The following is a 16,103-nucleotide window of genomic DNA, read 5'->3' as shown; positions in this document are numbered from 1 at the left end:
TCACTCGCGATGTAGTTGACAACATTATTTTGTCACGTCGTAATATTCGCTTCTTCCTGTATGTAATACCATCCAGGAATTTACATAAATTGTCAGAAATCAGTGGGTCAAAGGCAGCTCGGGATAGTTATTTATAGTGTTATCTCAGCTAAAAATACCTAATGTTCGGCGTTGTCAGCCCCTTTTGTTGATGAATGTTGTGCACTCAAATTTTAGCTGCTAAAAAATCGATAATAGATTTTCGAAACAATTCTTCTGTGACTATACAATATCACTACTTGGTGATGAACCCTTATTATTTCATTGGGTTTGATTAAAACTATGAAAATCTACATAAATGACTCGATTTTACAACAATGCCATTGTCGACGAGTCTACCATCGGTCTCGCCCTGGATTTCTTTTCACGATTTTGTAGAAAACGTCCATTTCTAAAGGCTGGAAAGAAAACACGACCAAGGATACCTTCGATAGTCTGTGCGGCGTGGATACACCACTCCAGCTCTTACTCCTGCAAAGGGCCCGGTGTTGCCGATTTCTCAAAGGCCTCCGTTCAATGGACACCGATATCTTGCAGAAATCCTTTGAGTGGGCAATACTGGGGGGCTGTTCCGTTTCGGTGACATAATTATCGATCCATCTTCCTCTCTCTCTCGGAGGGATTGTTCGTCGCTGTCCCTCTCTCTCTCTCGCCAGACTTAGCATGCCTCGCCCAGACAGTTAATTATCGGCCGAAGACGAGGGATTCCGAATCTGGGTGATTCAGATTTGCTCTGGACCAGAATCCTGTTATTTCGGCTGGCGGGATCCGGCGTGGGGTGTTTTCCACGAACTCCGAGTCCACGCGGAGGATCTCGCCTCATGCGCACTGCTCACGGCTCAGGGTTGCGAGATCAGCGAGTTCGCCTCATTAACAATACCTCAGGAGCAACTCTCTTTAGCTTTGGTAGGGCTAAAATACGGAGTTTAGGTGTTTTCCTGAAAGTTGAAATGTCAATGTGAACTGGAATGATGAAATTTAAGTAGATTTGAACTTCCATTTTTCATAGCCCCTCGAATTTTTGCGAATAAAACATTTGAGGCGTATATGATCTAAGATGTTAGGGAAATTTCGAGGAGAAAACCTAAGAAGACATGTTTCAAAGGGAACGTTTGATTTGCATCATTTCTCCGTCAATGCTAACCCTGCATGTTCCAATTTATTGTTCTTATTTGTTTCTCTTCTTCAGGGTGTCTACTAAAACAGACTGGCCAAAAATCAGTACTTTTACAGTACTTTTTTAGTACATTCCCAAGAAATTCAATACCTCCTCAACAGAAAAATTCAGTGCTTTGTCAGAACCTCCAACAGACGAAATTCGAAAAATTTCAAAAGTTTGAATTTCCCGCTCAAATTGCGACAAAAATGAAAAAAAATTCCGGGCTTTCATCTTTGACGATGGTGATGAGACGCACCGATAAAATATTCCAGCTAAAAAACCGACGAAGTAGTGCCCATTCAGTGGGAAGTTAGGTGCTACGGATTGGTCTTACAAATTTTCCTTTGTTTGCTCAATGGAAGGGCTTAAATAAGATGGGAACCAAAACCACTCCACCAAAAATTATGGAAATTAGGATGAAAACTGCTCGTCAAACATCTGTGATGCTTCTTCTCAGAGATCGATCTGTTCATGTCCGCTTGGATGGAGTATGCAGATTTGTGACGAGGAGTTTTTTTAATTGTCACGCTCAGAGTAGATGATTGACGCGGGAGGGGGGATATCGATATCGAGCTGTTTCATTGATTTCGGCGACCGAGATATGACGCAGAGGGAGATGAGATGGGACCACCGCGCTGAGGACCCCCTTTGCCCGGGGATCGAATTACTCCTAGATTTTAATCGCAAATCTTAGAGCCTTACCGCGGTTTTTTTTCATTCGTCGAAGGCGGTTTAATCTTCCATTCATAAAATTTAAAAATGATGGAGAAACCACGTATGGTCAGCACTAATTTCTTCACTTGCGTGAGCCAAAAATTGCCTTCCAAGAAAAACCTTACTGGGCAATTCTGCCTTGCTAAGGAAGAACGCCTTATGAACATTCGAGAGTTGCCAGATTTCCCTCGATAAAATATGTATTTTTTACAACATTCATGCATATAATCCCTTGAAATTTTCAGATATTTTAGATTAAATTGCGTACAAAATTGTCTGAAAATTCTGGATAATAATATTCACAATTTTCCCAGTAAATTTGGTTTTAATCAGAGGAAACTTGGCAATGTCTGAAGGCTCATACAGCGTTTTTTCTTAGCACGGCAGAATTAGTTTAAAGATCGGAAGCGCTAATTTAAATAAGATGATGTACGCAAATAATAACGACACCATCAGATAAGATAATAATTGTGCGGATCGAAAAAATGGTGTGTGCAGGAGTGTTTTCGGGCGATCTCTTACTTCCTATTCTTGCACTGCACTGATCGGCAAGATCGGCATGACGGACGACGGAGGGAGACTGCATAAGTTGAATAAGTGCAATGTCGGTGCACATTAACATAATTCAAGGTCGACTCACTATGCGCACTTTCCTTCCGCAGTTATAACAGAGCGCTACCAGAGGGCACGGCCGATTCAGAGGAGCGCGGGGCACAGTAGGTAGATTCACTGACGAGTGACAAGGTTACAATCAAATCGGAAAAAAACGGTTGGGATAATGATAATCGTGCGTTCACGGTCATGAGAAAACATCGGAAAAATCGGTGATTTACATTGGTTTTTTGGCCTTTGTTTCTTTTAGTTAAAAACTTTCACACTGAAAAATAATTTTCCTGAGACAGTATTTTGACTCGAAGCGTCATTTCGTGTAGACAGATTTTGGGTTTTTTGAGTTGAGGACACGTTGTTTTGCTATGGTTTTTTTAAAACTTAAACTCAACGACAGCAAGACGACTTTTCTTCACCTAGAAAAAATCAACTGTTTTCGACAAGGAACGACGCTTCAAGTCAAAATATTATCTCAAGAAAATTTTTTCTCAGCGCAAGGCGGAGAATATTTCCCAAATGGTACCTGTTTTATTCCTCCACCCGAAAAATGAAACGCCCTGTCAACTCGTCAACGGCGTTTTTTCGAGCGGGATTTGACGAGCGTTAAAATCCTGCGGGAAGAGCGAAAGGATTAAACCCTTTTTCCGCAGGCTGCACTTAAAGACTGCGGGAAAGGGCCCCGAGATCGTCTTCAGCGCCTCCCAAGGTGGGCACCCGACACTTGCCGGATAAAAAAGACGATAATGAAGAAGAGCCGGGTCACAAAGGAGTGTATGCAAACTATTGAGTTCCGTACACGTATACATATTTGTTACTTCGTTGTTTGTTTGCTTAGTTACTCGCGCATCGGATGCAAGGGAGGAGGGAGGGGTAAGTCGAGAGGGTCTCAAAAACGCGGAGCCGAAGAAAGGGACGGGGATGTCGTCTTCATAATGCAACTCGGATGAAACACCGGTGCATTGTGATTGAAATTAAAGTAAACAAATACTGCCACTTGAATTTAACGCGTCGGAAATTGGTTTCTTAGCCAGGACAGATCCCTCGGGAGACAGCTGATACCGGGACGAACTTGTGAGAGGGACCTGAAAATCATTCGGTCACTGGGAGTGGCTCAAAAGCTGACCCGCGAAATTAAGTCCATACTTCGGAGGAGTGAAACAAGAGAGTACATTTTGAGCTGGACTGCACTGAGTCCGTGTAAAGTTTAGCCGAGAGTTAAGGCCCGAGTAAAATAAGATGCACTTTTAGTGACGCAAAAATTACAATTCTTGTAGTACAACTCGGACTCACATTGCACGAGCAATGGACGGTCGGTTGCTTCGGATGTTGATTGTTGGCCGCTTAGGTTCCAGCAATCAAAGTGCACGTCATTTGATGACGTCAAATGTACTTCGTAACACGAAAGCTTACTACAGAAATAAAGTCCTGAGGTTATCTCATAATCTAAAATACAGGCTTGAAGAATTACTCTAATATTAAAAAATCTGTTTAATTTCAACTGTTTATACTCACGAGGAAAAGCGACAACAACTGCGATTGGAGAAATTTTCAGGCTTTAGAAATATGACTCACCTGCAACACAAGAAAAAAAAACAAGACCACATTAGATCTATGATAAAATTAAACTTGAGAACAGCAATAAAGTAACATATAATGTACGACAAGTGACAACATATTATGTCATTTCTTGATTTTGGGCAACAGTATTTTTTACGCAAGTGTCGTGAAATTGAGAAAAACTAAGATAAAGCTTGCCGAAATTTCGGGGACGGTTGTTTCGTTTTCATTGAAAGCGGTCGTCCCCGCAGACGCGACACGAAGTCGGGGTTAAGACCAGATGTCCCATTTCGCCTTCAATTTTGAGGATACTTCCAGCACATCCATAAAGCACGAATAGTGGTATCAAAGAGCTGTGAGACTTCGGGAGCCATGTCCAGTGGTCATCTTTTGATATTTCTAAACTCAACGCGATTCCCTTGTGCAATAACGAACTCCTCTCCCTGATATAGGCACCGAAAACGTGCAGTAGCGTGTCGTGCTTTTCGATTGATCGATTTGATCAGTCATTTGAACCTATGGAAAAGGATCGATTATAAGAGGGTTCACGACGAAATCCTTACGGCTTTTTACCGTAGCTTCAAAGAGAACGTATCGATAGTCGATAATTCACGCCTTGCCACAGACGACGTGGTATCCTTGAAATGCTAATTGCGAGGGGCTCATTAATGGTTTTCGCCATTCGGCGGAACTCGAGGTGGACGTCCGAATTGATTTTCAATGCTCAATAAAAAGACCTGCTTCATTAAAGCTCGCGGGGTGAAAAGGTTGCAGTTATTAGTGGAGGAGAAAAGAGGAGACGAATCATTATTGAGAAGGTAGCTGAGACATAATGAGAGCGCCGTCAATTAAGGGGGCTGGTCGAAGGGGTCAATCGCCCCACCTCCCATTAGTATTAAAGAAGCACCGAATTCAACGTCATGTCGTTCGATTTTAGTCCAAAGGCGCAGGCGTAGTCGCTGCATAAGAATTGGCGGATCCAGCAATTTGGCAACATTGTCTTTTCTCCATTTAAACCTATGAAAATGTATCGATTCTAGGGGGACCAAGTGCTGCAACGAGAATCGATTATTTAGCATAGGTTTAAATGGTGGAAATCCGTGTTGCCAAATTGCTGGATCTGCCTCTGAGCACGAGTGATTGTGTGGCTTGCGCTTGGGAAGTTACTTCATTTTCTCTATCTTGATCTTGAGGAAGATCACCATCGAGGCAATGGTAACATGGAGGAAACAAGGGGGAACAAAACTAAAAATACAATATTAAAAACCCGAAACGTTTCGACTCGAAACTTGGTCATTTTCAGTCGGGATATAAATCAAAACTTAAAAAATATCGAAGAAAAAACCTGAGACCTACATGTTGGTGGCCAAGATCCGAGAAAGACAAACGATCTTGAGGTATAAAGGCGGATGTAAGCAAACATCGAGTTATAGATAGCTGAAATCCTGGGTTCACTTTAAATTTTTGGCAAAAACAGATCCATTACGCACAGGGGCACATTGAGGCAGTTTATTCCGAACACTGGTGTGCTACGGAAGAACGTCGTATGGTACTTGAGACATTATCTTCCCTTCGATAAAAAACGAATTTTCAGGGCAACTAGTGTAGATTTTTCTTGCGATTTTTCACACTTTCCTTCAAAATTGTATATACAGTAACAGAAAACTGGGAGAAATATTCATTAATTTCCAGAAAAATGAATGTTTCAGAGGGAGAAATTTGCCAAAGTCCGCATGTTGATAAGACGTTCTTCCTGAACATCTGAGCATACGGTGTTTCCCCTCGGCGTGGCGATCGCTCGCCCGGGTTTCTTTCCACCAAGCGCGGGATTTATTCCTCATTGCCCGGTTCCGAGAATTCCGCCTTCGTATTCTCAGGCCCCCGTCTCGGCCTGCCGACAATAATTACGAAATGGGATACGCGAGGGGATGGGGGAGGGGGTGGGTGGAGGGGGCGGATGAGCCCACGGACCAGTTTCGGACACGCGAGACTCTCGGGGGACCCTCAAAATCGAACACTCCCTCGCTTCTCCCGTTCGAGAAGGAATCGATCTTCGAAATAGAAGGAAAATGGGAAACAAACGAGGCGAACATTTTCCTCCGCACCTCACTGCGTCATTGTTTCCTTCCCGAGTCGAAATCTCGATCGGCCTTTCCTTCCTTGTGCCTTATCCTTTTCAATCACACCCCCCTCCCCAACCCCCCGCCAGATACGACCCCCAACGCGAGACGCGGCGAACAAAAAAACTTGGCGCGCGCAATGCTAAAAAAGAACCCCTTTTAATGATGGAAAAAAGTCACGCCTCGGCTTGCGAGAGAAACCTGAATTTCGTTTGCACAGATCTCGGGCTCCCAGTGTCGTCAAATCTATTCTTCGGGGACAGATTTCGAAATCATAGAAATCTTATCAGGTGGAGATCTGCCCATTCGTAACAGGGAGGAAGGAAGAAATATCTTAAGGCAGTATTGGTCATCCATCGAAACATATGAGGCATCAACGAATTTTGATAAGGAATTTCGATCTGATTTGAAAATTCAATGAGGTGAAATCGCTAAGTGAAAAGGAACGCGTCTAATTTGCAGTCGGTCACAACTTAAGACAACGGTACCATTGCTTCTAACTGCATGAAAATCAGAATCTCGAAGAAAATGTTGAAAAGTGTGCGATTAGAAAAAGTAAACCTTCGTCATACACAAAATTATCCACTGGGGAAGCATTCAAGAAAAACAGGACACTTCATGAGGGATTAGTTGTTCCCAAGAATATAGGTGATCTAAGGATGAGTCAGAAAGTTTGGTTTCTGATTGCAAAATGGGACCACTTCATGGATAAATAAATGAGGACAGTTAAAGAAAGGGCCACTGATCAAGCAACGCCTGATGTCCAATTTTGCGTTACGCGGGCTTGACGAGGGAAAGGGTCGTCCGTAAAATACGTAATATATGAAAAGCTCCAAAGGTAAGAAGCTGATAAGAGAAGCAAGGAGGAACAAAAGGAAAAGAAAACTCAGGAAAATGCTTTAAATAATACTTGCACAGCGAATTTTGTGATACGAAGTTTGGCCTCGCTGGAGGCAGGCTTCCTTTTCACCACGCTGTCCGGGGCCGGGGAGACGAGCCTTGAACTTTTTTCCGAACCGAAAATCCCGATTTGACGGGCGGGAAAAAGGGAAAAAGGTCTGAAGAAAAATACAGCCCAATCGCGAGGACTTTATTTAATTTACGCGTGGAAAAGGGAACAGGGGCCGCGACGGATCTCGGTGTTTATTCTCCTCCGAAAGCCGAGCGAAAAATATTCCCACCTGAAAATCGTGAGGACTGTCGCTTCAGGCGGGACGGATGGGACAAAACTGCGTAAATCATGAATTCAGATGCGCGGTTTTACCATCAAAAGCTCTGCGGACAGTTCGGAATTTCTACCAGATAATTCCTCCGCTAATCAATCAAATTTTCACCCACGTCCTGGCTTTGTGCCTTGCCTACTCACAGTCGTCTTTTCCTCCACAAATTGAACACGGTTAATGAAAATTAACTGATCAGCCAATACGGCGATGTACCATGCATAGTTTTGAGATACATAAATCATAATTTCTCTCCACATGATGGACGGTCGAAATGAGAGTGTAATAAATTTTTGTTTTCAAATTTTGAATCTGGCGTATTCAACCATCAGTGCGGAGGGTGCGAAATTTGTGAATGTTAGACGTCATTTCGGTTGAAATATTGATTTCGACGTATCGTTTTGTTTTCCTTCAATTAAAATTAAATTTTAAGGTTAAACATCACCAGAAAAATGAAATATTTGGCACAAGACAGCAGAAAGTACATCTCTCTGGCGGAAGGAAGTGAATCTACTGCTGTTTTTTTCCGGAAATGATGCCAATTTCTGCTCTCTGACGAAGCTCGTGTTTAGCAAGTACACCACATTTTACTGTTTTAGCGGAATCGTTCAGTTCATTCAAACAGGATTTGGGGAATTTCAACGCAAACCTCGAAAATTGGTAATTCGGAGACGTTCATGGAGCTCGCCAGGTACTGGAGGGGATGACTGTCTCAGAGGCCCCTTTCAAAAATTACGCGACAGGGAGGGAAAAGCTTAAAGACGCGGGAGGGGGGTGTCGAAAAATCCTAACAAGTGTGAAGTCATTCTCATACACGGCTCCTTACTGCTCACTTAGTTGGGACGACAGTTTTGCTGATACGGCCATTCTTCACGTGCTGTTGTTTCCCAGTTGGAGCAAGTGCGGGCCGCGATGGCCGAAATCCACGGCGCGGAGACGGGGGCAGGGACCCGCGGAGCGCGGGAGGGGGGAGGGGGAGGCGCGTTCCCAATCCCAATTTGTAAGCAGCCGTGAAAAAGTCAAAGTATCGCCCAACTCGGGGCCGTCTCGCGATCGCTCAGAGAAATATGACGGCTTCCTCGCCACTCGCCGTTCCGTCCGGGGCCCCGGCCCGGCCGCGGGGAGGGGTTATAAACACGGGTGATTGATGGCTGTGAAATATAGATGGGAGCATATACCCGCCGCGTTGCCGGGCTCACCGCCGATACCCGCGGGAACGCCCCGACGCCGCGGCAGATTCGGCGACGCCCGTATGGAGGCGTACAGACGCCTGCTGGCTCCCAGCCCCCCGCCCGCCCGCCACGGGACGCCGCCGAGAGAGGAATGTTCGCGCGGGGAACATACCCGCACGCACTCGTCGGGATACGGTACGTCACCGTGAAAAAGCATGGAGCTAATTTCATGCATCGAAATTCGGGCCGCCAGGAACCGTTTCCTCGAGGTGACGCACAGTGGAACGAACTAACAGAAGAGGTCGGACATGAAATTTTTGGCTGATATTTCAAATTTTGATCAGGGTGTCTACTAGGACAGGCTGGCCCGAAATCAGCGCTTTTTCAGTAAATTCCCAAGAAATTCGGTACCTCCTCAACAGAGAAATTCAATGCTTTTACAGTACCTGCAACAGACGAAATTCGAAAATTTGGATGCCCCGCTCAAATTGCGACAAAAATGAAAAAAACCTCGGACTTTCTTGAGAAATTTCTGTGCTTTTTCAGTACTTCCGGACCGCCCTTGAAAAATCAGTACTATTTCCGGACTTTCTGGAAATTCCGGACTTGTAGACACCCTGTTCAGTGTTCATGTTTATCTCGTCACGAATTCAATATCCAAGAGTAATTCTGAAAGATGATTTCACTGACAAACCAATGGAGCCACTCTTAAACTTTTTTGTTCCAAGTTTTAGAAAATGCAAGCTTTCAAAGTTTCCAGATTTTATCCGACCTCTCCGATTGACTCGACCCACTGTGCGACGCCGGGAAATTTCTCTCGTCGGGCTTCGTACGAATAATTTCGACGAGAAATCGGTGAGGATCCTCTAGGTCTGGGAAACGGCCTCTAGTCATCGAGATATTCGGCAGGGGAGGGGGCAAAGGCAAAACTTTAGCGGACCTCAAACGAAGTTAACGAAGAAATGACCCCAGAAGTTGCCAAATCTCTCCCAAACTCTGAGCGAATAATTTTGATTCGTGCCATAGAGGAGGTTCGGAGACGATCATGCAAGTAAAATTAATCCTCATCAAAAAATTGGGAAAACGGGAAGGGGTATACTAAGAAATGACCCGCGAAGTTGCTCTCTTGAGAAAAGTTATTGACGTCTTGACTTTTTTATTGTGAATTTAATAGAGCATCAGATCAGTATGAACTTCTTCATCATGATTTAATTTTCGTATGGACGGTCGCAGAGAAGTCAGGACAGAAAAAAGTAATGCTCGTAAAAAAACCGGGAATGGTTCAATAATTACGCGTACCTGGAAAATCGACGAACAGACTGGCAAACGTCAAAAAAAGAAGAAATTTCTTTTTTACCCATGATTAAATCGGCATCCAGACGACCGTGAAAACACCGTAGACAGGTAAAAAGTGAAACTCGTAAAAAAATTAGAATAGTCGAAAACTTATGCGTCACTGGGAAAAGCTCGCTAAATGTTCTCTACGGACGTATTCATGCTAAATGGAACTAGATGCAAGTGGAAAGTCGGGATGCGCTCAGTTCCTTTTGATTTAATGTCAAATCCCGCTTTTCCATTTTCTCGAAAGGAATCCATTTTTACGTTGTTTCTTATGCTTCCATACGAGCACACCCCATGTTTCCACTTGTACATAGTTCCATTTAGCATAAACACGTCCCTGTGTCCTTTTTGTCTATCGCTTTGTCTTTAAATTTCAATAAGCAGCCCGCAGGAAAGTTAATGGAGCGGCAAAACAAGCCGCTCGAGCGCAATATGAGCTTTGTAGGGTCTCGAAAGTGCGTACTAACTGAGTTACGTCGAAAAACGAGCGAGGACGTGAAAATTTAGGCGTTACGTAAGGTCGGCGGAGTCGGGAGACGCTGCACGCGGGTTTTCCGGCCGCACCTGTTTCGTCGGCTGCCGCGCCGGGAAGCCAGACGAATTTCGCTCGGGCGTCTCGCTTTTCCTCAACGTGTCTCGCTCGCCTGCCGATTTTACGAGTGACGCGGACAAGTCAATCGTTTATAAACCCATAAACAGAGGGCATAAACCCACGGCCAAAAACCGCGGCCGAAAAACGCGGTCAATTGATTCTCCCTCGCCGTCGCGTCGGGTCGGTCCCGCCCGTGATGCACGGTGGGGCGAGTCGAAGGAAGGAGTCGGATACGATGTGGAAATTTTGGAAGCTTATATCTTCCAATGTACAAATGGACTACATTTTGCAATTTGGACCTATAAATTCCGGCCCGGTTTAAAAGCAACGTATGTGCCATTAGAGTCTCTATGCACATACGTGTTTTTTCTGATGAGCCAGAATTTATAGGTCCAAATTGCAAAATGCAGTCCAAATAGTAGAGGTTTGAAGTTGGTTTCATCGGTTTGCTCGTAAAATTACCTTCACTTGGCACCCTCAATGTGCTTAATCCTATTTCAAAAGTACCTAACTTTTCACTGACTTTTAGGACGAATTCCTTTCAACTTGAGAGCTTTTTTTGAGCTTGGGAGTTGATTTCAGAGAAAACCAGTGGCACCATCGTGTTTCTCGCGAACTTTTACATCAGAATCCATAGTCAAATCGCAAATCCCTCACACATGCAACATTGCTGATCTGCCTTGGTTCCTTTCTGCTGAACTTAGTTCAAATTTTCTTCTAAAAGAAAATTATCGGTGGGAAATCGGGCAACATCGGAATGTTGATACGGCGTTTTCCCTTAGCGGAGGAGCGTTCCCACCCATCTGCCCGATTTTCAATTACGCCCGTCGTGCCCGCCCGGATTTTTCCTCGATGGCAAGCCGAGTGGGTTTCCGCCTAGACCAATTTCGCCATAATTATCTTCCTAATTTATTTTTTACTCCGGCTCGGCTAGACTAATTGCCCATTTATCTTCTTGCTTAATGTATTGTGACTTCGAACGTGTCTGCACCCATTCCGTAAACTGGAACCGATAACGTTCTTATTGATTTACAGGATCCCACCGCGGTACTCGTCCTTGCCAAACTGCCCGGGTAAAACGAAAGCAAGCAGCGGATAGGATCAGCAGAGCTTAGGAAAAGGGTGGTATGAACATCTGGGCGTTGCCTAGTTTCTGCTGATAAAAATCTTCTTTAACAATTTTTCACGAAATTTCACTTAAACGTAAACGACTTGATTGTACGAGTCCAAAAAAGAGTGCGCATAACTTTTCGCAAAAATAGACTTTTTTTCACAGGTCATTTGACAACGATCGAATGATGATACGTCGTTTATCCTCGACAACGCAAAGCTATATGGGCTTGGTATTCCTTTCACTGAGTAAATCCGTTTCAGGCTGAAACTTTCAGTCAGCTTTTCAAGGAGTTCATTTGGGATTTCGGAGAATCAATTTTAGTCCACACGCATGACTAACGCTGCATAAAAAGATTTCTGCTGGCGGAGTTGAAAGTTGCACTGTTACAATACAGAGAACAAACAATTCCAATTTCTTGAAACCCGACTGGCAAAATTGATGTCGTGTTGTTATCAGCAGATGAATAAATCGATGCGGGGGTATTCTGCTTGAGACTGCATAACGATTAGTCAACAGTGATGATTGGACACATTCCTAGAAATCTAAAAAATTAGGCTCGGATGCAATTGACTTCCGGTGAAAGCAAGTATAATGTTAATAAGGTTGTGCGCGGGGAGAAAATGTCATCTATACTAGAGTCTGACCTCCGAAACTTTCATTTTCTGTCAAAATTCGTTCTACCATTCTTCCAGGCCGATTTCCATGATCATTGGGATTATTGACAAGAGATGGTCCCTAGACGAGCCCACTCTATTCAGATAATGGAGAAAAGAAAAAGGTTAATTTAAGAACAACAATACGAACTTTACTGCACCGCACTTGTACGTATGAAGTTGAAACTTGCAATTAATCCGTCATATATTCTGCATTACATCTCAATTTTATTATTAAAATTCTTTTCTGCGGGGAAAATCGAATAAACAAACAGGACGTTTCGCTGCGATGGTCATTCGAAACACGGAAATAACAAAATTGTTGAAGTCACTCGCCTTACGGGCATCGCGCTAGACCAAAATATGTGATACGACTATTTCAACTCCTGAGCCGCTCAAATTGCATCCACAGAGTTGAAGGCGAACTTGATTTCTCACTCCCATATTCAAAATCTCCCTGAATCGGAGGGCATTCCCTGACTTTTTCAGCTTTTCTCTGACCCTTGAAATCCTGTATAGAAAAGGATCGATCATAGGATGTTCGTGGCAAATACCTACACAATATTGTCGCCATCTTTTGATTGGCTCCTGAGAGTCTCCATGCCCATGCTGTCGGTGTGTGCCATGCTGTCGGTATGGAGGTAATGGTACTTTAAATCCGAGGAGGGGTGTTGTTGTTACAGCGTACAGAAATGTCCTAGCGTCGAGTTCTCCACTGCCACGAACGAGGATCGGGCGTCCAGTAAGTCCGAGAACAACGGGGAGCAAGGCTGGGACATAAATAAGTCGAATGCTTGGCAAAGTGCACAAAATGAACGTAAACTGAGCCGAATTCGAAACGGGAATACTTCAAGGGAGCTTTCAAAGAGGTTTCGATTTAACTTTTCATCCATTTCATCTTGTCAACGCACTTTCGAGCCGATCGAGGAGAGCGCTAATTTAAGCCGCCGAGACGCGCTTTTGTTTATTTTTATTTCCGGCCGAAAGTGGAGCCGGTGCTAAATCTATCAAGAATATTTTCATTTGGATAACCGGCCGTTATATTTTTTCGGACTAGAAAAAACAATCCACGATTGTCAAGAATTCAAGATGCTGCAGCGCCCGTCTCCGTCTGCACATGCATCCTTGTTTTCCGCTCTTGTTTGTTCGGCTATTTCGAGAGGCTATTTATTTATTTACGGACGGCTTTCCAGTCGCTTGATCATGATATGTTTATGACCGGATAATTTGCAGCTTGAACTAATAACGGAGGATTCACTCGAGATAAGCGAGGCTCCTCGATTTTTCCGTCACATTGATAGGATTTCCACCAAATTCTCAGCGTCGGTTCGGCTCCCCAGGGAACCTCTTAGAAGAAAAATAAAGAGAAAAAATACTTCGCGAAGCCGAAACTACAACTGACGCTGACTCGTGGGAATGCGCCTAAAAATACACGATGTACACGATTTGACTTGGAGACACTGAAAGAAAAGGGTGGAAGGCAATTCCTATTTAGCTTATGTTGTACTTTCTGAGATAAACCCCTGTTTTTTACAGTCAAAGCGGAGTAATGATAATTACACGATTTTTCTGCCCAGAAAATAAAACTATTTCAAATTTTCAGCGAGATGTTTGGAGGGGAGGGCTTTGATAATAATGTTTTAGCAAATGGAACAAAAGTTTTCTTATCGTCAATTTGAAGGAGTTTCCAATTTTCCGCGAAAATACCGATTTTTCCCGATGACGAACGTCAAAATTGGAAGATTTCACAAGGAAGTATTTTGCGGATTTTCCACGTGTTTCGTTTTTCTCGTTTACTTCAGACTAGTTGTAAAATATTTAAATCGCAATTCAGCGGATTGCTCTTATTTTCAAGCTCACTTTCAAAATTTTTACTTTCGGTGGGAACACATTTCTTTGAAAGTTCCGAGGATAGATTCATTTCCCTTAAAAAAAATTACATTAAAAAAAGTAAAACTGTAAGTATGAGAGGTGGATTCACTTCATTATTAAGGCGGCAAAAACTCCACCTTTCATCGGGGTTCGCTAGGGGTAGGACCGACAAAAAAAAAAGAAAAAAAAGAAAAAAAGAAGGAAAAAAAGTGCAAAACTTGGGGTGCAAAGCCTCACATCGAAAGTTTTGAGGGATCTGGTATTTTAAGGATTTAGCTTTCTTAGGTCAAATCTTTCTTTTTACAAAACAAGGTGCCTCCAGGATCCGTAAAGGTGGAAAGTGGAGAATATTGCCGTGGTGTAGGGAAAAACACGTATCAGCATTCGCATGTTGCCAAATTTCTCTGACAAAATATGAAACTTCAAGAAAACTTACAGATATTTCTTCGTAAAAATTTCGGAGACACTCGATTGAATAGCGAATAAAATTATGTCAAAAATTCTAAAGGAAAAAATTGACGAATGTCGATGAAAATTTGAGCTTTATCGGCGGAAATTTTGCGACGTCTAAATGATGTTAGCGTGTTTTCCTTAGTAGGGTAGTCTAGAAGTAGGGGAAGGCACGGAGTTGGATTAAAAACAAAGCTCAACTTATAGGGTTACTCGACCATTGTTAATGAGCTCCCATACGCAGCGCGCACCGCCCCGGGCCCCAACGGCTGTGGGTCTTGATGAGCTCATTTCAAAGGCTAATCCTGAGTAGCTCCCGAACCTTTCGGCACTTGGTCGGAACTGCGGAGGCATTAATGCCTTAAAACAAAAGTCTTGAAAATAGCGTCTAGAGCGAGCAGGTCGAGCGCACCAATAGAATGCCTGTCAACGGAGTTGTTCGAGAGGTGCATTGAGACATCATTTTCTCCCCTATCTTGCTCTCCCTCTCCCAGTTCGAAGTTTCTACGAATGGGGCGTGGGTTCACAAATCGAACCATATTGTCGTGCCTAGAGAAACGATTTAATTTAGAATTTTTTTATTTCCCTCTTTTTACCTCTTGTAAAATACCTTCATGATTGTATTTGTTTAGCTCTTCATTTATCTTTTACATTTATTTGGTTTTCTTTGTTAATTTTTCATTGTATTCTAGGTGCCTAATTCTGTACTTAAAAAAAATAAAAAAAATGAAAAATAGATAAATACATCTCTTTTTCTTTTGGAACATTTTGATTTCTTTAAAAATATTTTATCTTCAGTTATATCATTTTTAATTCTTACTAATTGGAGTAGAAATTAAGCTTATTATCCTTTTTAAAATTTTTTTTATTCATGTTAGTTCCGTTGTATTTTCTTCATAATTTCTTCATTTTCCTTATCATGATTTTCTTTCTCTGGTTCGGTCCATTTTATATTCGTCCCGGAGCTCATCCGGCAGTGAAGAGTCATGACTTGTCTAGTCCTCGTGCAGCCGACTCCACTAGAAATTTCGCGTTCATAGGGTGCGCGTAAGTGCTTTTTTCAGTTGAAAGCTGAAAGCTCGGTTGTCGAGAATAGGTTATCATTAAGAAAATTCAAAAGAAAAAAAAAAGAGTTGGAATTAGTATACAGAAACAACTTATTTGTTTAGCTGCGGTCACGTGCATATTTCATTCTTCAATTTTTCCACCCATAAAATACCTCGTAAAATTTGATGTCGCAGTTGAGTTGTTACTCCACGCTGCTGACATCACGGAGGAAGACTCAGTTTTTCCCATTTTTTTCTTTTAGCACGGTATTTTTATGATGATTGGCACGGGGAGTGCTCCTTCCATTGACTGTGCCCGAAGATTACCCGATGCTAGTGCTTCCTCGAAGTGCATAATTTACGAAACGGCAGTAATCTAAGGCGCAAGGGCGTTGTCCTCCGGTAGTGGATTCCGGTCGCGGGAGCCGGAGCGACGGAAATTTGC

The 16,103-nt window shown here is 43.1% G+C and overlaps 2 protein-coding genes across 2 annotated transcripts in view; both read right to left on the bottom strand.

Moving 5' to 3' along the window:
- LOC140226069 (uncharacterized) overlaps positions 1–14,966 on the bottom strand; it is a 149,909-nt gene extending 134,943 nt beyond the window's left edge. The window contains exons 1-2 of the mRNA XM_072306524.1: positions 14,826–14,966; positions 4,034–4,074 (exon numbers count right to left, since the gene is read on the bottom strand). Of these exons, the coding sequence (XP_072162625.1) occupies positions 4,034–4,074; positions 14,826–14,966 (182 nt within the window). The remainder of the gene's footprint in view (positions 1–4,033; positions 4,075–14,825) is intronic.
- The window catches only part of Snoo (Sno oncogene), a 250,063-nt gene that overhangs the window by 202,125 nt on the left and 31,835 nt on the right, over positions 1–16,103 (bottom strand). The window lies entirely within an intron of this gene.

This window comes from Bemisia tabaci, chromosome 1, assembly GCF_918797505.1.
Source record: "Bemisia tabaci chromosome 1, PGI_BMITA_v3".
NCBI classification, from domain to species: Eukaryota; Metazoa; Arthropoda; class Insecta; order Hemiptera; family Aleyrodidae; genus Bemisia; species Bemisia tabaci.
This window is presented reverse-complemented; position numbering and strand designations above follow the sequence as displayed.